Source organism: Sylvia atricapilla, chromosome 3 (assembly GCF_009819655.1).
Source record: "Sylvia atricapilla isolate bSylAtr1 chromosome 3, bSylAtr1.pri, whole genome shotgun sequence".
Classification (NCBI taxonomy): domain Eukaryota; kingdom Metazoa; phylum Chordata; class Aves; order Passeriformes; family Sylviidae; genus Sylvia; species Sylvia atricapilla.
The window spans coordinates 74,273,495-74,298,425 of NC_089142.1; the positions used below are offsets into that span (position 1 = coordinate 74,273,495).

General features: G+C 37.8%; 1 protein-coding gene across 2 annotated transcripts; it reads right to left on the bottom strand.

The window, feature by feature from the left end:
• Positions 1-1,862: 1,862 nt before the first annotated feature.
• CEP43 (centrosomal protein 43) lies at positions 1,863-22,969 on the bottom strand. Of its 2 annotated transcripts, XM_066315831.1 has the most exons (12): positions 22,735-22,962; positions 17,597-17,650; positions 15,694-15,748; positions 14,985-15,073; positions 12,888-13,022; positions 11,276-11,359; positions 9,633-9,850; positions 6,901-7,010; positions 6,235-6,303; positions 5,466-5,505; positions 4,702-4,795; positions 1,863-4,242 (listed from the first exon to the last, which is right to left on the bottom strand). In XM_066315831.1, the coding sequence occupies exons 1-12, from the start codon at positions 22,822-22,824 to the stop codon at positions 4,168-4,170; spliced, it is 1,113 nt and encodes a 370-aa protein (XP_066171928.1). In that variant the 5' UTR covers positions 22,825-22,962; the 3' UTR covers positions 1,863-4,167. The 2 variants fall into 2 exon arrangements, with proteins under 2 accessions (XP_066171928.1, XP_066171929.1); XM_066315832.1 differs by lacking the exon at positions 11,276-11,359 and having other exon boundaries at positions 22,735-22,969.
• Between the last annotated feature and the right edge of the window lie 1,962 nt (positions 22,970-24,931).

Below are 24,931 nucleotides of genomic sequence, written 5' to 3' on the forward strand. Positions count from 1 at the left end.
AACACCTGCATTGATAAACTGTAGCAAAACTATTTCTACCCGCAAACAGGGTGATTTGCATGCACAGAGGTAACCAGATGGTCTATCTGTCCCCCACAATAACTAATTTTTCAGACAGAGGTCTGTTTCCATAGAATCATAGAAAAATCTAAGTTGAAAGGGCTTGGTGGAGGTCCAAGACCTTACTTCAAAGCTAGCTCTGAGTCTGTCCATTTGAGTTTTGAAAATTTCTGGTGATGGAGACTTCACAATCCCTCCGGGTATCTGCTCCAAGTCTTGGACCATTTTCATGGTGATGCTTTAGATTTTATTTCATGTGTGCAACTGGAAGTTCTCTCACTGCAGATTGCTCTCCTTTTACTGGGTACCTGTAGGAAGAGTACAGGTCTCTTTTCCATCTGGTCCATTTTAAGCATGGAAGTTCAGCCAGCCATCTGTACTTTCTCATCTTCAGGCAGAACAGTCCCAGCTCTTCAGTGCACAAACCCCAGCCCCACCACCACCCTCTAAGCTCCTCTACCAGGCTCTGTTTTGTTGGCAACTCTTGTACTTCGAGAGCCAAGCTGAGCACAACTCCAGGTACTGGTCTGACAAGGAAGGGGAAGTAACCACTTCCCTCAGCCTGCACATTGACCCACACTTCCAGGCTTTCACTCTACACAGCTGCTCCTAGGCCCTTTTCTGGAAAGCTGCTTTTTATCAACCTATCTGTTCTCAATCTGGCAACAGAGATGCTTTGGAAGATTTTAGCATCTAGCCTGTAGAGGATTTAGATTCAGTATGAATGAGATAACTTAGAAATCTACCAAAACTGCATCTCTTAGAATTCAGTTCAATTTCTCTTGGCTCTGCCTTACAAGGAAAACATCAAACCAAAGGGCCTGCCAAAAGACATGCATCTGGCACCACAAAGTTCTACCCATGGATGATTTTTTTTCCCCCGAAGACAAGGCTGGTCCTTGTCCATGGTATTTCATCAGTGAAAATGACTATACTAAAAACTAAGTAGTAAACCTCATCTTTACCAGCATCACCTAATCAGGTGTTTCAGTTGTCTCAAGAGCTAGGTGTAGTGTCTATATGTTGTCAAAAGTCTAAAGCTGACAGTGATTTTATTATATCTGGGGAAAGCACCACTTACACGGAAATATTTTATGAGATGTGCTGTGGTTTCCCACTTAACTTAAAAGGAGGTGGAACACAGTAATTTCACTAAAACAAAAAAAAGGTATAATTTTTGTAATCTATCCTTATTACAAAAGCCATGTTAATGCCATGAAACTGTCAGTCACAGTCTAGTTTTTACTTGTGAAAAATAACAATTTGTTAAAAAAATTACAGAGTGGATTTTACAAAACATCATATTTCTAACCAGATGTAGTTGATACAGAACTGCACGGAGCAGTCATCAGTGTCCCTCTCCAACACTTGCTTCTCTGCTCACAGAAATGTTCCCATCTTTTATGGCAGGGCCCTGATTGTCAATTCTAAAATCTGAGGTGGGGTACCCAACCATATTAGTCGTTCTGGGAGAAGCCTATGTGAAATACTAACCAATATGGTTTGAAATATATAGTGAAACAGGCATTCAAGAAAGCTTTACTTGTAATTTATTTTTAAATACTTCAAACAATGGTAAACGAGACAAAATTTTGCCAATCAAGATTGTTGGATTTCTTTCCTTTATTGAATCATAAACCATCTGACAACTTGGGCTGATACCACTAATGCAATTCTGCCAAGTCTTAACCAGACCAGATTCATCATCAGGAATTGCAAGAACTTTTGGGCTTAAAAGGATTCTCAAGATTCTCAACTGCAGACTGGACTACAAAATACTTTTATTCCCCGCCCCCCCCCCCAAAAGCCCTCTCAAATCCCACAGAGCTTCCTTAATTTATCTAAATTTCAAGACTGCTGATTCAACAAGTCTCAAAACACGATTTAGCCAGCACAATAGCTTTATTTTACAGTTTCAATTATTATACACAATTCAGTAAAAGCTCACAGGAGGAACAGCATGGAGACTTAGCACTTTTTGGTATTTCCTTCAATTAGAGCCAAGGTGCAAAGTCTCCAATTAACTCCCAAGGTAAGAGAACAATACTTGGCTGTTAACACAAGTCATGTTAACACTTAAAATACCTAATTAGTTAATGAAAAGGCCACATCTTTAAAGGTAATTAGAAATATTTTTATGAACTTTTGGCTCCTTTTGGTATGATAAATTGCCACATATCCTACAGCTAACAGGTAATGGAACAACATATTATCCCAAGGCATGAAACATAGCAAACAATACTGCCTCTGTATTATTCCATACGGCTTAAAAATGAACGCCAGAAAACAACCGTTCACATGGAATTTTATTTCCTTCAGACATGCTGATGCTCCTCTCAAGGAAAGAAAGAAAGGAAAACAGGGGAAAAAAGTCCAATCCAAACTTTTCCATACACAGTATCTCGAGGCACAGGTTGCCCTACCCTTAAATGATTTTTTTACCCAGGCTATATCATATGTTACAACATTGTTGCTATTTGGAGTTATGGCACATTGACTTTTTGGGGTGAAAAAAAATCTCCTCTGCGTTCAGCTGCTACAATATGGCACAAAGTCAAAAGTTAACACCCTGACTAAATACTCTGATGCTTTTTTGCTGGCTATTTTTGGGGTGCACATAAATAAAAGGCACACTTTTGCTGTCTTCTCTCAACTCATTTTTGTAATGTACAAGCCTACCTTCCCAGCACTGCTCCAGGCCAGCTGGCCCAGTGCAAAAAAATATTTAAGTCAGCTTCCAGTGCTAGTAGCAGCTTTATATGCTTAACCAATGGCTTTAGTTTAGCATGCTACTTTCACTGTAGTGACTACTCATGACAGGCCAACAGTGTTCCTGAAAATGGAAATTACAAATCCTAAAAAAAGAAAAAAAGTTAAAATAAAATTATTTATATTCACTTACATGTCTATTTTCCAGATGTGTTCAGAAAGTGCACGTTTTGAAGTCTTATTTCAGTATTACAAATGTCCATGACCTACACATTATAGCAGCGCCACTTGCAACAGTATCAATGAAGAACTGTCAACTTTGCCATGACTGAACCTGTTCTGCAAGAGCATCAAGAAAATACATGAAATTGCTCTTAGCCAGAACTTAGTGTCCATAACCTATTCAGTATGGTATTTTTAAGTATTTGCATTGACCTTTGTACAGCAGTCAGAATGTAAAAAGCAGAAATTTAGTAGCTTCACTTTTTGGCGCTCATTTTTATTTTAAATATTTTTAAGAATGAAAGTGATCTTACAGCACACAAAGAACCCTCAAAAAAGAAAGCTCCACTAAGCATTACACAATGTTAAAAACGTACCCCATTAGATTTAGTTACTGATTTGTGAATTCTTACAAAATTACCTTTCGTGATTTAACAGATAACATTGATGAAATTATCATATAAAAAAACACCTTAGGTCTTAACATCAATGGTCTGACAAACACATTTAAACAAGAATATTCTGAGTTAAGACTAGTGCTAAATTTAGCTCCTAAATACAGCTAAATTTAGGTTTAAGAGTCAAGATACTCTCAGTTTAATATGCCTTTAAAAAAGGTGAAGTCCAACTTTCAGAAGCGTCTGTAAAAGAGCGGTTTCAAGTAAGCCTGGAGTAATTAGGTACTGTGGCCAGAGTTACCATAAATACGTACTACATGCAGACTTGACAAGATTGTGTTAAAAGAAGTGTGAGCTGAACCACTATCTTTGAAGGTTCTTGCTTTGGTTATCTTTAAAAAAAAAAAATCTGACTGTTAAAATAACAGTGCAAGTTCACTATAAAGCCACAAGCCTCTTTCTTGATGTTCTCTTACCAACTGGTTTTTATTATGTCCACTGCCAGCAATGGACATTCTGCTTGGAAAATTCACCTCCTGCTGTGAAAGGTTTGGCTGAACCAAATGAAGAAAGTAATTCTGGTATCAGACTCAAGTGGGAACATGCTATTTCATTTAGTTCTTGTTAAGAATATTTAAAAATCTTCTTCACCTACAGTCTTTTTGAAACACAAGGCACAAATAGGGAGCGGACATTCCAGCAAAAGGTGATTGTCTGAAATTAACAGTCCACCACAGTCTTCTAGTCCAGCACAATGAAAGATTTTTCCTGTCCAATTCTATGCCACATCTTCTAGATAATCTGCAACGTCGCTTAACTGAGAAATGGTAAGGTCTTGTGTGATGCTTTCCAGCTAGAAAAGAAATAAAATTGCAAACTCAGAAATCACAAAACCAGTAAGTATTATGTCATATTCCTTCATATGCTTCCATCTATCTTTTGGCCTCAAGCTCCTTCAGTGAGATTACACAGTCCTTTAGGAGGTAGTCAGACAGCTCTTGAGATACTGGGGTAAACCCTTCTATGTTGGTCACTGAAATAGCTTCAAATACATTTTACAAACCTAGAAAGGCATAATGAGTTGTTCTATTGAACGACTGTTGCAGGGTTTTTGTTTTGTTGGGCTTTGTTAATCAGTATAGCATCTAACTTAGGAAGGATACTAGGTGTAAAAACCGGAATGTAACAAATCACAGAACATTAATATGCAACCTAGGAGCTAAGGATAACAGCATGGTAGTTCACAGAAGGTCAGAAACGAAGTGAAGATAAGATCAGAAGAATATAAAGAACAATTTCAAAATAATCATACTTTATCACTGGCATTGGACTCTTCTGTTCCCACAGAAATTTCGTCTATTTCTTCGCCAATACTGATGTCACTTTTTTCTGAGCGATGACTCGTACTGAAGAGAAAGAAAACCGTAAGCACAGAAGTAAGACTTCCTTATCAAACATCCAGGTGTGACATTTACTTTATATCTGACATTTGATTGGAATTGCACTTCCTAGGAAGTTAGATGTGAAGTTACTTAAAACTCCGTAACAACTAAAGGTTTTCTACCTAAATTAAGCCATAATAAATACTGAGAAATACTCAGGCCTCGATCATGCAATTTACAAACTCCAATACCTTCCTATCAAAGGCATGAGGTTGTTAAATATTTATTACTGACTACTCATGACATTTTATTTTCCAATTGAATAATTCAGCTTACAACATAATTATTGACTAATTGCAGTAAGTACTAAAACATTATTAAATGTATGATTCAGGAAAAAAAAAACAAACCACAAACCCCTTCCACAAAAACCCAACATAGTATCATGCTGAAGTTAGCAGCAGGTTTTTAAGGAACTCATTATCCCTATACAAAGAGAGATATGGTTTAGTTGTTTTTAAACTTGTAATTCAATCTATTAAAATAGCAAACGAAAGTTTAAAGCAGTTCAGAAGTACTGACAGATCCCAGTGACAGTGATTATGTGTCATATTATGAAATAATTCAAATATGCTAGTGCATATGCTTATGCCGCATAAAGTACTACCCTACTGAGGCATGATCCTTCTCTTACCTGTTGAAGTCATCGGCATATTCATCATCATCTCCATTTCCTAAATAAGATTCAAAAGCCGTTAATCAAACAAGTTTTCTCTTCAAGAAGCACAAAAAACTCCAATCTACTCCTGCACCAAAATACATGGTTTGATGACCAGCAAAAGTGGGAGTATATTAAATTACTTAAACTGATTAGAAAGATGAGCTATGTTTGTCATTATTTAATCTCAGTATTAACATAAACTCTTTCAAACCTGAACATACATTTCCAGGAAGTTAGCTGCATTGCTGAATACGAAACTTAAATACTTGACAGCTCTATTTTGACAGAATTCTTTCATCACACCTACTGCACCAAAAGAAAGGCAACTTTGAAAGGTTGGAGGGCAACAAAATATGCCACTGAAAAGCAGTTATACTTACCAGGATATCTTTTACCAAAAATATAAACCTGCTCTTTTTGTATAAACCTCAACAACAACATTCATCACTTGGTATTAGTAAATGCATGCACAGACTGAATCAAATTTTTGCTCCGTGTGTAAAATACTAACCAACAAGACACCAGATTTCATTTTTCTGTATTCCTTAAGATCATATCTTGGTTTTAACTACATTAAGCTTCACAATCTATGCTAATAGAAAAATGTAAGTAAAAGCTGAAGATTTTAGTTCCATATATATATATCTGAGTTTCTCAGATTCCTTTAAGAAGTTGGGCCAGAATTTATCAGTTATGGCCAATCAAAAATACCAGAGCTTCCTCAAGTTTAGCAATTACTTGCCTAATTCTAGTGATCCCAGCTTTGCATTCACCAACCGCAGGTCTTTTAAAACAGAGTTTCTATCCAAATCTGTAAACAAAAGCACTTGTATCAGAAACCGGATTTGTCACTCATCAGTAAGATCCCATTTGCACATACAAACCAACCATTTATAACTACTGCTATTTTATATCAACCATATGTAGTTTTATAGTATAGTAGGGCAATATCACATTATATTATTACAGTTGAACTCTGATAACATTGAAAAACTTATGGAGTAAACAGAAATAATCTCCTACTACTCAGGGATTTGCAACATGAAAGCAAATACTTCTAAAGAGATGGTACAAAGAATTTAAGATAATACAAAGGAATAAGTCAATTTCAGTTTAAAACTGAGCAGCAGAATTACTATTAATTATATACTCCTTTACATACATTGTTTTATACACACATTAAAAAAAAGGATGTAGATAATGACTTCATGCTCCAAAGCATAAAATGGCCCAGTGGTACCACAATATATCCAAATCAGAATGCCATCACTCACTAAGAAAGCACTACATTACAACCAGAAGGGGGCCACATACTCTATCATTCTTCCATCTGAACGTGTCGCCCATTCGTTTCATTACAGAAATAACTTCTACAATCATCAAAACACAAAAATACACAAAAACTTACTATCAGTCTCCTTTAGCAAAGGTGCACCAGTTAGGGAGCTTAATCCACTTTTTAGAGCCGGTGCATCAGAAAGGGATGCCAGACCGCCTGCTTTATTAGAATCAGTTTTCCTGTAAAAAAACCAAGCAAGTAAGTACTCCACCGAGCTGTAAAATATGCATCATTACTTTCTTTTCTGTTATTAAATTATCATAAAACTAGAACAGCAAAACTACAGCAAAAAAACAGCAAGGGGAAAAGACTATTCACTCCGCAACCGTAAAAGCAGTAGGCAGCTCACAGGCACAAGGTCACCCACAACACTGAGAATGGCACTTTCTCACCCACGCAAAGACTTCTGCTTGTCTTCTCTCCCAGACACAGCACCTTCATCAGCGTCACTATTTATGTCTAGGGACCTTTCATCATCCCCACATGTAAATGCAGCCAAAAGAAAAATGATCCAGATACAGATCAGTAGTTCAGTTTGTTTTACAGTTTAAACAGATTACGTCTGAAGCTACTAATTCTAAGAGCAGTCAACTCACAGAATGAAAACCTCTTGGTTATAGGAAGACAGATCTCACCACATGTTAAAGTTCATTTGTCTACTACCTAGTTCAAATTCTACTTGCAAGTAAAGGATGAAGAAACACAAATTAAAAGAGACCAAGATTTTCACATTTAGTACTGTCTGAACTATTTGCTGCTTTGATTCCATTCCTATTAATAATGGGCATCATTTGAATCTTCATTATATCTATATCACCAAAACATCATGTGCAACATCATGCATTAAAATGCTTCAAAATTTGAACAATGAGTCAGAGACCTGGAGATAATGAGTGCCTGGATCACCTCTCACACTCTCATTAGCAACTGCTTCTCTGAACCCATCTTAAATGAATGGGCAAGATTTCCATAAGAAAATTACCTTTTTGCAAAGAAAGCAATGCTGGCAGCTGTCCTACTTATTTACCCCCTGGGACTCGAGCACACCAGCACAAAAGTACCACAAAGGGGATTCTACCTGAAGAATATGGGGGATTTTTTCCCCTCTTTAGGATAGTTCTCAGGAAGATAAAAATGAGCAATTCAGCACACAGAGCTCAGCTACAAATAGCTTCTAGCTCATTTGTAGGTAAAACATTCAGCAAACCTTATTATGGGATGTTACTAGAATAGCTGCATCACAATAACATTACGTGCTACAAAATACTACTTATGGACTGTGACTCTACTACAGACACCCATAATCCAGAAGCAATTTTTTCTGTAGGGGGGTTCTCTACTAGGATAAAAAAATCCTTACTTTACTAAATAATTAGTCTGGTTTTGGATTGTCTTTTAGCAGAAATCTAGTTTACCCAGTTTCCAAGAAAATTTTCCTTGCTGTCATATGAAAATGATCAAAAAAATAAGAAATTAGTAAACGTTATTATTATTATGCAAAAGTTTTAACAGACTTTTCTAATTTACCCAACTTAACATTTAGACTACCTGCTACAATGGTTGCTTTTGTTAAAGGCTAGTTAAACGAGCTCTCAGGTAAGGAGGAGTTAATGCACTCAGATGCAGTTTTAATCTTGATATTAACAATTAGAAAAGGAGAAAAGAAATACTATAGTAGGACTAGTTGTAACACACGATACTTTCCAGAGTACAATCACTGCTCTTTGAGGGAAAAAAGTCCACTCCAACAAAAAACATCCAACAAAAGCTGTATGATAAATAATCTTTCAGAAAGAGTCCATTAATTTACTAGAGAGAGACTTGGTTTACCTGGCATTACTTTGTGCTCTACCAGAAGGATCCCACTCTAAGACTAAGCATCTAATGTATCAGTAATACAAAAAAACTTCTGCTGCTCTGCCCACTATCAGCATAGCTGGGGGGAAAGGCCAACTGCCAGACCAAGTAACAAACGATTCTGCAACCTCTTCTGAATGTTTGCTAAAGCTGAAGCAGTTTTCTGACTACTTGAGCACAGGAAAAGACAATCACGAAATGATCGTGCAGCATTGCTCAATACAGTGGTATCTAAGCTAAGCTTCAAGATAACTCAACATGATAACACAAAGATAGGTTTTTCAGTTTTATAACAAAGCTGCTGTATAGCTCAGTCACTAGTTCTTGTTTCAAATGGCATTTTTCAGTTATCAGACTCCACAGATGAACAATAGGAAACACGCCTTGGATGCATCTGCAAAATTGGCATATAAAAGTAACAAAACTTCACTAAAAACACAAAAGGTATTGCAAAACACAAAAGGTGTTGAAGAGAAAATCCTCAGCTGTAAGAAAACTTTTCTTATTATTTCAGTCTGTGGAGCCAGTTTAGAGTGTTTTTTGTATTACAAATATTTAATGCACAGTCCCTGTCACTGTCCACTTCCTTTAGGACAGATCACCACTGCAGCTCTGTTGCAAAAAGAAACACTGGTTGATGTCTGTGCCTCGTACATGGTCATTCCACCAAAGAAACAGGCTGGGGACACTAGATACTGATGCACCTTAAAGTGATACAGCTTTTTCCACTCATAGTACATCCAAGAGACCCAAGAGACACTGTGCAGAGAATAGAATCATGGAATAGAACAAAATCAGAGACATGAATATTTTGAAGACAAAATGTTACAGATCTGAACACTTACAAAAGCAAATAATCAAGTAACTAGGATCTCTCAAAGGTCTGCAAAGCATACAGAAGACAAAACAAACCATGTATGAAGAAGAACATCCATGTTACCTACCAGCCATAAGTTCTTTCTGGTTTGGGTACAGGGTCATCAAAGAAAGAATCTCCCTCCACATCGTCTTCATCCAAAACTGGATCATTTTTTTCTTTGGTATTCAAATCTTTGTTTTCTAGTTGAGGATCTAGTTTTGTTTCATTAGGCAGAAAATGAATACTTCTTTTGCTTGCTTCCCCTGATGAGACACTTGTATCACTCTGAGTGTTTTCAGCAGCCTTGAAAGATAGACAGGAGTAAGTATTAATGTCACATAATACCCTTAAGTGTATATATAAATGCACAACATGTAACATATACCTAGCACCACTTTTTAAAATACTACTTGAAGTTCCTGAAAAGTACTAGTAAGTTTATCAGCATCATGAAGAATTACACCAGCAAAAAGTTGTTTTATCACTTTAGAAAGTGTTCTTTATTGTTGCTGCCATTAAAATCTTTTGTTCCATCCTGTGCATTGCCATGCTATCTACATTTCTATTATAAAAGCAAACCATTTTATAATATCTTGGTTATCAAATAAAGAAATCTACAGACTGATTCTTATGCTTTATGCATGTTATTTTGCAACATCTCTACAAAGGTTCTTAGTTATAGCCACTGTCTTCAGAAGAAATCAGTGTAATCCCACTCTAAGATCCATACTAAATGGTAATCTCTGCAATATAGGTTTCAAAGTAATAAGCACAAGAAAACTCGAGTTACTGACACATTCTCTCAAATACTAAAACCAAAAATGACAAAAGTGAGACTTGTAAGATACCTAACTTTCAGTCTTCTTCTCATGCTTATGGCTCAGACCTACAGCCTAGAATGTAAGGACAATTTCCATGGGCAACCTTTAATATCAACTCATACAACTCAAGCTGTAACTTAGCATGGCTTTGTGGCCCAAACAACAATATTCTAATTTACCTAGATAATCAAGGTGTTGGAAAAGAAAAATGTTTTTATATTATTACCTAGCAAGGAGTACTGCTATTTTTACTTTCTCTTAGACTTACCGAAATTGCGCCAGTAAAAGATTTATGACATTAGCTTCCTTTCTACAAACTAACAGCAGCACAGTTTTGAAACAAACCAAAAAGAATTATTTAATCCAGACAGCCAATATGTATGTAGGTTGTACCATCTGAAGTATTTTTTTATCAGTCATTAACTTTCTTTCAGAAGGCTGAAGCCAAATTTTCATACTAAAGGCCATGAAAGTTAAAATTACCTTGGTGTGTCTTTTTCATACCAAGGCTGTTTTATCTCAGTCACAGAATCACATTCAATTGCTGGCAGTAGCACACTTTTTCTAGGGCAGGAAAAAGCACTTAAACCCATAAGTGGTAGTAATAAAAATATTTTGATTTCCTATCCTAGAGGAACAGAATTGTTTTTGAAAATTAAGAGCTTAATGATAGCCTGGCTACAATACAAGGGAAGCTACAGCTACTTTTCTGTTCTGGGCGCTGTACTACATCATGCCAGAAAAGTATAAGCACAACAGTTCATTCATGAAAGTTTTTGTTGAGTAGAATAAATATCTTCAGACTGCGGATCATTTAAGTAAATGCTGTCATACCTGCAGTCCCAAAGGAGTTCTTCCTTTTACTCATCTCATATTTTTACAAAGCTTTTATTATATATACTCTTACCTTATTTGGTATAGAGTGTGCACTTGACCATCCATCAGACGATTTTGATGTGGGGCCCTGGCTGTCAGTTAGAACTGGAGGCACCTAAGAAGTTTCAGATAAGCACTTACTAAAACATATTTAATTTTGCAATAACTGGCACTGGTGAGGTCGCATCTGGACTACTGCATTCAGTTTTGGGCCCCTCACATTAGAAAATATATTGAGGTGCTGGAGCATGTCCAGAGAAAGGCAACAAGACTCCTGAAGGATCTAGAAAGCATGTCCTAAGAGGAATGGTTGAGGCAGCTGGTCTAGACAAGAGGAGGCTCCGGGGTAAGTCCCTTCTACCATGCCCGCAGTGAGAGGTCTACAGGAAATGGCCTTAAGATGAGATAGGGTGGATCCAGTTTCATAGCAGAAAAAATGTTTTGCTGTTATGATGGTCATAACAGCATAACTGGAACAGGTTGTCCAGAGGGGTGGCAGAGTCTCACCATCTTTGGAGGTGTTCAAGAGGCATCTGGAGATGGTGCTGAGTGCTGTGGGTTAGGGGTTACAGTGATGGTGCTCTGCTGATGCTTGAACTGGATGATCTTAAAAGTTTCTTTCAATCTCGATGATTCTCTGATCCAATGATAATTGCATTCAACTAGAAACAAGGCTACCATCCTCACTTGGATGCATAGTATGCAAACATGACACTAGGAAGACACCTGAGGGTAGATCTAGAGAAAACTGGGAAGTTGTAGTCACACACAGTATGGAAATCAGTGAGGAGATCCAGGAGGAGCTCTCCCTTCTAAATTGCACTAGGGGTTTTGACTCCAATACACTGCTGGCACATCTCTCTCAGCAACTCAGTTAAACACCCTCCAGCACAGTGGACTGCAGTGGAGTCCCCATAACACGACATGGACAGACTGGCTAGGCACAAGGCTCTCGGCTTTCCTGGGGCATTCCCCAGACTGGTCAAACACAAGAAAACCCTTTCATGTGACAGAAAATTGCTATGTTAAGAAGTCTATGACAACTACTCCTGAATTTAAGCTTTCTTTGGGACACTGCATCCTGGCTGTAGAGAGCCTTCTTTCAAGCCACAATTAAATGCTATTGGTTGGGTTTAACTCACTTAATCAACATATTAATTATCTATTCCATTCGAATACTACTGTCATTGCCTTCAAGTAGTTCAATACTTTGATGTATTTAAAGTACGTATGTTTTCAGTAGCGCTTTAAAGCTTTTGACAAAACTTATTTGAGGCTTTTCAGGTCATATTAAAATTATATGTATGCCAGGGAAAACAGGTACAGATAAAAGTGTTATCAAACCACACCAGAAACTAGGAAATAAGTGACACAGTGTTTTGTATCATTTATCTAGATTCACTCCATGCTGCTGTGTCATAGTAGAATATTAATAAAGAGCCCTAGGGTGGTATTAAAAGTAACAGTCATAAAGTTTATAACTTATCTCTCTGATAAGTAGAAGGCATAATATAATCAAGACCTGAAACAGTATAATAGTACAACAATAGCCAAGTGTTCATAATTTCAGTTTATTTTTCATCATTGAAAAAAAAATGAATAAAGAATTATAAAGTAAGAAATTTCAAGTTAGTATTACTTACTTCTCCACCACCTGAAGTCTTTTTCTGCTGACACTTCCTAACAACCTCCAGCAACAGGGGACCACCCACAGTACTTTCTGCTTCCGTGATTCCCAAATCTCGAGCTAAGTTTTCTCGACCATCGAGGCCATTTAGCTGGGGGGACAACAGAAAAAAAAAATCACAACATGAAAACAACTGTCAGAAAACAAAAGATAAATTTTGTAATGTAAAAAAGTCTTATTTAACACAGCTCTACCTGGACTAAACAGTGATTATTCATGTTGTCTTGCTGCCTGTGGGCTAAAGTAATAAAATCATAAAATCACTCAGGTTGGAAAAGACCCTTTTGATCATCAGGTCCACCACTACATCATGCCTCTAAGCGCCATATCTACATCTCTTTTACATAGCATCCATTGCATAGTTTACTTCTGATCTGTACCTGAACTTGTCACAGATCATGCAAAATTATTTTAAATATGCAAGAAGACACCATTAGGATGCCTTGGGATTTAAGAATTCATATGGCCAAATTACTTCAGCCTATCCCATTTAAAAGTGGAGCAAAGGATACCCAGCCAGTGGTCTCAGCAAATTCATGGATGATGGGGAGTTGCCATTCCTGTACATACAGAACTACGCTTGCATAGGTTAGCACTTGCTTTCAGTCTGTTTCATATTAAAAAACCACATGGGTTTGGACAGAAAAAGGGATGAAAGCAATTTGGCATCATCAAAAAAAAACACACAAAAAAACCCCAACAACATTTTTCAAACTGAACTTCACACTACAGCAGAAGCAGAATGCTACAGCAAACCCAGGCTGTTTAGCACAACCCCAGATGGCAACACTGCAAAGGGCAGTAGTTCATCTTGATCTCTTATGATCATATCATGACACTTCCTATCAGAACACAGGTAAGCAATACTGAAGTGAGCCACCACACTGAGTCAAGCACACCACATAAAGACACAGTACAAGCAACTGCTCAGAGGCAGAGGCCAGCAGAGACAGACAAAGTCAAATCTCTCAGCACTATAAACAGCAGTCACAGCAGCACCATACACAGCTCACTTAACTTTGGCCAAATTTCCTTTATGCTCTGCAATAGGTGAAACGGACACATTTATTGGAAAACAGAAGGGGGCGTTATAAAGAGCACAAGATGCTTTACAAGGCAAATGAAGAACTGCTCCCAAGAGCGAGTGGCAACACAACACAAAATGTGGCTGGTTTTATTTGTTTATTTTTGGTAGCATGAACATGAATATTTGTACAGATGTGTTCTAGTAATAAAGTAGCAACTAATTTGGCTGAGGATATTTAGCAAAGAACAAAGATGTATGAGATTTTCTTTGAATAAGCCCTTAAAAAGAAACATGAGGTTCTGAGAAACAGAACTCAACTAATTGATTGATTTGAAAATTTTGTTTTTTTAATATATTAACTATTTAAACTGACTTCAAGAACAAAAAAGTACTTGAGATAAAATGACAAATTCTGTAGAGAAATGAAACTGCTTCAAACCCAAAATTACTATTATAACCTTTATACCATAAAAAGAGACAAAGGGAAAAGATGATAAAAACCCTCTAATTCAGTACCTAAAGCCTTAAAGCAATCAGTTGGGCCACATATCACTGTAGGTCCCTCCCAACTGAACTATTCTACTAAATCACTTTTTGTCAAGTATATCTGCACAAAGCCCTTTGTGTCACTGAAATTTCTCTCAGAGTACATGACTGACATTATTTTGATTTTCATGTAACAATACTAACTTAATATTATGACATAGTAAAGTTTGTGGCAAAAAATATTGCAGGGGTATGCAGGATTCATATATTATTATATGACTCCACAAAAATTATCAGCTTGTTAATACAAAATTAAATTATTATCTAGCATTGATTTTGATAAAGAGAAACATTCATATTAGCCCACTTTCCTGAAAAATGTATTTCATGACACTAAGTACCTATTACAGACAAAACATAAAAAGTATTTTTTAATAAAAACAAGTAAGTGGTTTAAACAAATCTGCCATAGCTTCTGTGTTCATTGCCATGCGCTTCAAATCATGAGCATTGCACATAAACAAAACCAGGGTATCTTACTGTGCTTGATTCCGGCTGAAAAACAGCTAAAGTAAAATCAAGATTGAAAAACCGTAGAAATTCTGCAACAAGACCTGCTACCAAGCGACCTAAAAGGAAAATGAGAAGAGTTAAAACACATCAGACAGAAACAAATCTTATTTCAAAGATTTAACATTAACACCAGCACACATGGCCTCAGTATAGTTTAGACATTCAGCAAACTACCAGCTCATAGCAAGTTTGTGTACCAACTCCCTAATTTTGAACTTGGCCATCATATCAAAATCATTTAAGCCAGCAATACCACAAGAGCATTACAGACTGCTTACAAAGTTCATGTGCAGCATTTTTTAACTATTCAGCTGTTTTAATATCATCATTTTGACATTTGTCATATATGTACATTCACTCCTGTACCTCTACTCTTAGCTTTCACTGGTTACTGTTCCTATTGGTCTACAATGTCTGAGTTAGCACAACCATAAGGCATCATGAAATATTAACCTCAATGCCTTAATCACTTTAATTAAAAATATGACTTCAGCAATATTAACTTTAAAAATTACAGGTTTAATTCTATTCTGAATGAGTAGTAATTAGGACATCTGAAAGGAACAAAAGCATACTTAATGTAATAAAGACTGCACTGCTAATAAGATGCAAAGATTTAATCCTTTGTCTCCTATTTTTATTATCTTGAGAAGTATATACCAAACAAAGAACTTACCATCCTTTGTACCTAAAAAACTTTTCAAGCTTTCATTTACCAGAGGTGCTTTGTTCTGTCAAAAAGCAAAAACCAAACAGCAATTAATGTCATTTACATGCTAGCAAGAAACTGAAAACCACAGCAACCTCATGCTTGGGTGTACTCTGCTGCACAATGATGCCCTGCCCATGCAATTCACTTCTTAAAAATCTACCTTTGGATGAATTCTACAACTAGAAGTAAAAGCTGTGTACCAATAAATTTATTTAGGCAAATTAAATTTGTCTTGGAGCTAAAGAAATTTCACCAAAATTCTTAGTAACATACTGATTTTTATTTATCTAATGACTGAAGAGATAAGCAAAGCAGGTAACTTTCCAAGTTGCTCCTTTAATATAGTGCAAAATTTAAGGCAATTCAGCCAACCTTTTAAAAATGGAAATTTACAAATCTTCCAGACAAAGCGTGGAGCGTGCTAATTATTAGAACACAAATCAATACTAATCTTCTATTCATTAAAACACCTTCAAAGATATTATGAAAAATGTTTTTTTCTCCCTTGTTAGATTTGCCCTCTTTAATTTTTAAACAGAAATAAATCAATATGCTATGTCTGGGTTTGTCAAAACCATTCTGGGATTTTTCAAAACAAATTTTAAATGCCATTCCTGAGACAGAATGGATATCCTGGGCAAGAAAAAGATCAGTTATAGGTATTTATCACTACAGCTGCAAATGCTAACACACAAGAAAGTGCTACCTGGAAAATAGAAATCTTGCTTAATATTTAAGAATTAAGAGTAGTGGTAAGTGTTACTAGTGGAAATTTAAAATACTATTACACATGTAAGCTTTTTGAAAAATGGTGAGCTGAAATGTACTGTAGCAAATCTCTCTTCACCTCACTTGAACTATTGCTATTATTCTCCAGGCAGCGTGGGAAGTTGTTCTCTGGGTGCTCTAGAATATCCTGAAGCTTCCCATAAAGAGATGGCACTGTTCTTCCATATCACTCTTCCACCACACCTTTTTCAGCTATCTCACGTTAGATTTCTGGAATATGGAATCTCGTATCACAAAATAACTACTTCTTGTCCTTACTAACATGCCAATATTGTCTGTTTCAGTCAAGCATTTTTCCAGAAAGAGCACAGCCATCTAACCAGTAGAGGAATAGAAGAGTTTTTCATTCCTCTCCTTCTGAATCAGAGAGGCTGGACATACAGCACTCTCTACTCCCCAGTTCTAGAAAATGGAAAGACAGAGAAAATGAAGCCAAGTTACCAGTAGAAGAGGTCACAAAACTGATATCTGTATACCACAGCAGTATGCAATCAGGAATTATTATCTAATTCCCTTAATATTAATATATTGCTGAAGTACCAGTACAGTCCATCGCTTTATTAAGAATTCATCCTTAAAAGTGTTAAAGCAAATTATACGGAAGCAAGCCTACAACAACCTTATGGGAAATACCATAACCATTAGCATACTTGACATCTTACTGGACTTAACTGCTTTCAAAATTTACTTGTCAAAACACCCCAGTATAATATTTTCAACTTCAAAAGACATTATTCCAACTTCATAAAATCTTGATCAGTCAAGTAGGTATCTTTTTTAAAAGATGCATTTGATGGAGAAAATATTTAGCTATTCTGGTCAACTGGACAGAAGCCATACAAACCCAGTAGAGACAGACACTTCAAATTGTAATTTCAAAAGGCTATTTAACAATTCCCATTTTTAAACATCAAGAAACACCCTGATAGTCCTGTTTTGTGTTCTTTATACATCTTATGTAGAAATATATCTTTTTACCTTGTTACACTTCACAAATAGAAAGTATTAAAGCTATTATATTTAATACTACACAAATGATGTTTTTTTCTTTCTGATTTATTTTTTAAGGTTCTCTTACCTCTACTTTCTCTTGTTCTTCTAATGCCAAAAACACAGCTGCTCGTAACTCTGCCTGTCAAATAAAAACCAAAAAAACAGCATTTCTAAAAGCACCTTTTTCCTAAGCAAATAGGATGCAAAGAGCTAGCATGTAGCTTTACAGCTATTTGTTTCTCCTCAAGCAAATTGGCATGGACTGTAATCTATATCAGTGCAATTAAAACACTTAAGATTACAGGCAATGTTACTTGAGGCAGAGAAATAATAGTTCCCAGTCTGAGAACAAGGCAGGGGGCACCATAATTTGATACAAGACTTCCTAAATTATTTCTTTGTACATAAAAAGATTCCAAAGTACCTAAATTATCTCCTATTAGTTTCTTCTGAGAGTTAAACATCCATCTCTTTCAGGCAGCTCCAAAACACCTACCCTTCATTTACAATTCCTCCAGGAAACATGAACAAATAGGCTGCAACAACCCATCAAAAACTAGACATTAAGGTATACAAATTGCTATGATTTCTTGTCAGATTACACTCAAAGCCCCAGAACTTCTCAAGGAAAAGAACATGATCACAGTCATTCAAATACTCCTGGTAGTAATGGTTTACCTACCTGACTCTATAAATATGTTGTTATAAAGAATCAGAATTCTTTTAAGGACTACTTTGAATATTGAAGCTTAAGCCTTGCCTAGTTTTAAATAATTTTTGTAAGCACTATAGTTTTTCTACTTTCACTGAATCTGCCAAATGGATAACATTCATTTGATGAATTAGTTTGCCACTTTAATCAACTGTTAGTCTCACATTTTGAAGTTATCCAGTAGATAACACTGCAGTAATTAAAAAAGACAGCATAATAACGTTTTCTCAACAGCAAAAAAGCGCAGAATTGAAAAGAAAAATTTATTTCCACAACTAAGAATAAAACCAATATGAAGAATGTCTTTCATATATATTACAAGAGGTAATGAAACATGAAGTAACTGGTCTCTTCCACCAAAAAATAAAACCAAAAGCAAATGCCTACCCATAAGAAACCCAACAAAGCAAAAAAAAATCAAAACCAACCAAACAAAAAATTCCAAACCCAAAAACCCTTCATGGGAGAAACAAACACTTCTTTTTAAGGAAACTCCCCTTTGGACACCTTATTGAATGACAAAAAATAATGCAAAAACCCGAAAAGAATTTCTCAACAAAAGAAGAGTAAAACCCTTACAAACAATTCCATGCAATGATCATACTGACACTGCAATCACATTTTTCAGTTGCTGGGATACAGCATTCAATCAGAAAATCCTCTTATAAGCAATTAATTTACTTATTATTGTTACCTATTTTTCAAGTGTTGGGGTACAGTTGTTAACTGGTGAGACCTTTTACACACCCCATTAACTTAAATATTATTCTTAGAAAATCAGTTTTCATTCAACTTTGCAACCAACAGCCAATAACTTGTTTATTTAGTCTTACCTCACTAAGATAAACCTGGAACAGTTGAAAGGCTTTCTTTTTCACTTAGGCTACAGAAACCAAATATATTACATAAGAGGATAATAAAAATAACAAAACATGGCTGCTACAACTGTTCAAAATAAAACACATCAGTCAATGCATGTGGATAGGGGTAAACCCCTCTAAGAGTCTGATCACGGGACTGGAGGATAAAGTTGTCTGAAAGTAGTTGCCAGTACAGCAGCTAATCCAGAGTCTGACCTGTTTTGAGATTCTGGAACAATATCAAACTGTCACTTTTTTTTTTTTTTTTTTTTTCCAATTAACTGGGATTGCTTGCCTAGTCCACTCCTCTAGGTCCAATGCAATGGCTTTTAATTACTAACAGGGGTGTTTTTCTTATTATTACTATTTATTTAATGACACATGGTCATTTTCTCTCAGATGTTGCCATTCCCCATGAATAGCTGGTTCACCTTTATTTACTTTAGTGCCCAATTTTTTTTTTTTTTAATCTATAAAACTAAAAAGAGATAGAAGTTACATTAAATTTTTTTTTCCTTGAATCTAAGAATTAAGTTGATTGTCTGGTATGAACTGCTTCAAAACAAACAATGCATCCCAACATGCAGAAAACAGGAGGTCACACTGCAGTGCACAGCATGCTCAGCATGACCCTTAATAATTCTAAGGCATTTAAAAGCACTTTTCATTACCATACATGGACTGAAGATGCAAATACAAACAGGACAATTTTAACTGACCTGTGCACAGGCTCATATGAAAAAATACTACTTTTATCATCTCTAACATCATACCACTTGCCCATACCTCAGCTGTCCAGGTTCGGAAGCAAATTAGTAAGAAATTATCAGCACCACCTGGCCAAAAGCTTTACTAGGCATATGAACATTAGCGATGCTAATCCCCCTCAAGTAACTGTAGCAACAGCAAGTTCCAGAGAAGATGCAAAATTCATGTAATATAAACCTAAATTATTCCAAAGCAAGTAATTAAAAGATATAAACCAAACCAAAATAAGATAACAAAGAAACATACAAGAAGCATAATGGCTCTTTTTGCCCAGATGATGACAGCTTTCCTAGGAGAAAGATCACATTCTCTTCAAGACAGAACATCCCTATTTGTACACTATCCCACAGAAATGGTGACAATTTTCACTGAAATACAAATATCTACAGTTGTATTGTGTGTTTACAGAATTCATTAGAAAGCTGATTTATTCATCAGACTAATTCCAATGATGAACAAACTATATATAGTATACATCTGTACTATACACATATTTATGTGTGTATACATATATACACACATATTGCAGTCCAGAGAATACAGGAAATACAAGACATTCTCAACTGAATGCAGCAAATATCTTTGTACAACTTCCAGTTTTCACAATATTATTTTATTAATTACTCCACTGCTCAAACTTTAGGACAAATACAAAACTCAAGAACAAATTTTTAAAATGTCACGTAAGTAATATATTTTCAGCTAAATAATTTGTATCAACACCAATGCACCCAAGAAATTAATCTCAAGAATAAACTAATAAACTGCAAGCCATTATAAAATCCTGTTTTAGTAGAAAACTAAATTATGACAATAGGTTTCTTTCTAAAAATTACTCTCCTTATGTTATAAAATGCATGACACTGATACATTCCATTCACTGAAAAAATTCCCCTTGAATTCTAATCCTTCCAGTATTTCATACCAATGCAGCTATACATTGACCACATATTTTTTTCCTTAATGTTGCTACTTCAATAAATCACAAATACTTTAACGTAGCTTTCTAGCCTCATCCACCTTGAAAAATGGTCAGTTGTTATTCCAAAGTATGAAATAAGCATCAGTTTTGATAATGCATAAATGTTCAGTTCTACCACATAATAAAAAAAAAAATAAATTGATGCATAACAGATAAACACTACTGAATAAAACTAAATGTAATTAATTTTAATAAAAGGATGACTGCAACTTTTTTAATGGATGGTATAATCTAATTTCAATTAAAAGATGACAGTTTAAGAAGCCTTGTAAAAGCTTAATTCTTCCAGCAATGGGCTTTTTGTCAGGCAATAGTAGAAAAAGATCTGCAGTCATTAACACTGCCAATCAACACTCATCAAACTCACATGCCAATTAAGATTTACAGCTAAGAAGAAAACCACTGTGAGTTCTTCTAGTCTTAGCCATAAGCATACCAGTTATTAAACAGTAATGCCTTGTACTAAAGAGAGACATAATCTGGCAAGGAGGCTGCATTTGGTATTTTTCTGAGTCATTTGCTAATTTGCCATAACGGCACCTTACACAGCACTGGATACTGCACAGTTTAAGCATTACAGAATAATGAACTACAGTAAGTTTCTTCACCTAAAACTCAATGGGCTGGCAACCATAGTATGAAAATTTACATACTACACAAAGATGGGAATTAAGAAACTACAGTTCATGAGCTCAATCTGACCCAATTGCCTTGCCATGCTCTTTTTAATTACAATTTTACTATCACCACACTTGCATTGTTTAACAGTATGTGAGTGGTTAACAGGTGGCCCAAAAGGCCTATGTGTCATTTGTTAGAAAAGTCTCATTACTCAGAACACAGTTACTTGAGCTAGAATCTTCATTCACTTACAGAACCTTAGGGATTTGAAAGGGACGAACAACATGGTTTTGAATATTATTTTGCAGAAAAGTATGACTAGTTCAAAACACAGTAACTTGAAAGTACATACACAAAGATGCTCTCACTTCCATTAACCACTTCATCTATTGAACTGTTCTTGAAATATCAGCAACGACCTCTGGAGACTTAAAACTGTGGATAAACACCACCACCCCTGATCTAAAAGCTACACTTCATTTCTCCTCCAGCCTCTAAGGAAACCCACTTACTTTTAGGCTTCCATACCTGCGCTGCTCTATATTATACACAATAATCATTGCTGGAAGCTTTGAATTTGAGCAAGAACCCATGGAACCAATTTTCTTACCCTTTCTGACACAAGCTCAGGCTGCACTACAGACTCAGTAGAAGCGCGCACTCCACTATCTCCTGTTTATTTTGTTAATATAGCTTTATTTGTTCCCTGTAAGCGGGCAGCATCCCCAGAGAGTTTCCAGACCTAGCAAGCCTCCAAGGCACAACTGTAGCAACCCACACTCAAGAAGAACAAGTACTTAAATACGAGACCCACAACAACTCCCGTTTGAAATTCTCAGTAAAGGATTTCCATATTGAAGCAAGGATTAATTTCACCCACCCCGGCACCACGCTGCTGCCCACTGCTTCCCTCCAGTTTGGCGGCAGCGAGGCAGCTCCTGCGGGCACACGGTGCTGAGAGCGAAGGCGCACGGCCGGGGCCGGGCTCCCCTCGCTCTGCCCGCCCGGGGATGCCGAATTCCCGCGGCCGCGGGGCAGCGCCGTGCCACGGGCAGGCCCCGGGCCCTGGCACCAGCCGCACCACGAGCGGCCGGGGAACACGGCGGGCAAAGCAGGCGCCGCCGCCAGGCCGCGACGCCGCGGGAGCGCTCCAGCCGGGAACACCGGACTGAGAGGGGACGAAGCCCGGGAAGACTCGGTCCTCCCACACTCCGCAAGGCCGCGAAGCGCCGCCAGCGCCAGCCAACGCTCCCCGCGGCGGGAGGCTCCTCTTCGCCCACCTTAATCTTATTGAGCACCCCGCTGCTCTCCAGCGTCTGCACCAGCAGGTCCCGCAGCTCCGTGTCCTCCTCCGCCGCCGCGGCCGCCATCTTGCTTCTCCCTGACAACCGCCCAAACCGCGCTAGCGCCGGGACCCGCCCGGCAGATTCGCCGCCGCCGGAGGAACCAGCCCAGGGCGGACCCGAGGGAACGGGGCGGACCGGGCCGGTGGCCGCCCTCAGCACCGCCCCGAGAGGGGACGCAGAGAGGCCGCTGCCACCAGGCGCTTTTGCCGCCCCCTGAGCCTGGAAACTGCGGCGGCGAACGGGCAGCGCGGGCGGCGGGCGGGAAGTTCAAAGCGCCGGCGGTAACGGCTCAAGTGCGCGGCCGCCCGCAAGCGGCCCCTCAGAGCCGCCCGGTGTGCCCACTCCCTCCCGCCGCGCTCCAACCCGAGCGACCGGGCGAGGAGCGGCTGGGCTCATTTGGTCTGTTCAGCCTGGAGGAGACTGAGGGGAGAGCTCAACACAGTCTACAAGTTCTCCTGAGGGGAAGCAGAGTGGCACGCAGCGATCTCCCTGTGGTGATCAGTGACAGGACCCGAAGGAATGGCATGAAGCTGAGTCGCTTAGGCTAGATATTAGGAAAATATTTTCATACAGAGAGTGGGCACTGGAGCAGGCGCCCCAGGGAAGTGGTCACAGCACCGAGCCGATCCAAGTTCAAGAAGCGCTTGGACAAGGCCAGTCCCACCCCTGGCAGCTGCTCCGTGTCCGGGCTGAAGGGGGAGACAGCCCTCGCTTCAGCAGCTTCTGGCCGCAGCAGTGGGCTCCGGGCAAGGCCTCACCCGCCTGCTCTGATACCCACAAGGGCACCTGACGCTGAACAGCACCAAAAGGGGCTTCTGGAGCCCTTGTTTCCTAACAAGCATGTTCGTTGTTGCTCCTTAAAACAAAAAGTATAAAGCTTTGTAAATTTTAAAGCTTTCTCTGCAGCTCTACATGTGGCATTTTTTCCACGCTGAACAGCTTATAATTTTTCTTGAAGCCAAGTATATGACAAATAATTTCATAAGCTAAGAATGCTCTAAGGGAAAGGAGCACGTACAGGTCCCGGGCGAAGCAGGGCACTGCGGAAGGCTGGCTCTAAAACACGTGTACCGATTGCTCAGGCATGCTCCAAAGACTTGGCCAAGCCTGTGAGGACAGGTGTCCAGCACTCCATCGCACTTCTGAAAACACACGGGAGGTACTGCTGGAGCCCTACGCCCATTCTCTCAGCTGCCCAAAGAATTGCATTTTGAAATCCTGAAGTTCAGAAACATTAGCAGTGTTTCATTTCATTACAAACTTGTGCTAAAGTAAATCCAGAACACTGTACTTAAGCACTTAAGACAACAATTCTTTCCATTTAGTTTTTCAAAACCGTGTCAGAAACGAATAGTAAATGGAGAAACATAATGTCTGGTACTACAGTTATTTTTATTTGTTCACTAGATCTCAACTTAGTGAAAAGACAAAACCCACTTGACAAAATAATTGATAAAGATAGGCCAGAGGAAGACAGATCAGTACACTTAGAAGATAGTTTATAATTTGTAAGATTCATTCATCATTTCACAAACAGTGCCTTCCAGCTTTCAAATACATGTAGAATAGTTTGAATCCATTCTAGAGATGACCTTTTCTGAGCTCTGCAAAACAGCAGACTATTATATAGCTAAATATCCATCAGCTTGAGGGCAGCAAAACGCAGTCCAGTGTCCTACTGCAATGCACCACCTCAAACTATCTCACGTTCAAAGGAGATGTTTCCATTTTGAATGTATGTAATTCCCAAGTCAACTCTGTTTTGTAATTTCACAAGTCAATTCTGAAATCATAGAAACATAGCTACAGGCTATAAACACACTTTAAATCAAATTTAAGCTTTCAAAATAATCCATGGACCAAGTCTACTGACTTAAAATTAGGACATGAGAATATACATATATTCCAAATTGTGTACATCTGCTCAGAGTATTGTAAATACTTCCTTACCACACTTTTAGGAATAAAGTTTAGCTGGATTTGTTTGTTCTATCAGTGCAATGGGAATAATCAAAGCAAAGCAGTATTTTAAAGTCTCTATTTGATCCTTAAATCCTAAAGTAAACTGCAGAAAGCTGGAAAAAATGTATTCTTCTGAAGTGTTTCAACCCATTTTGGGTTGAGTTTTTTT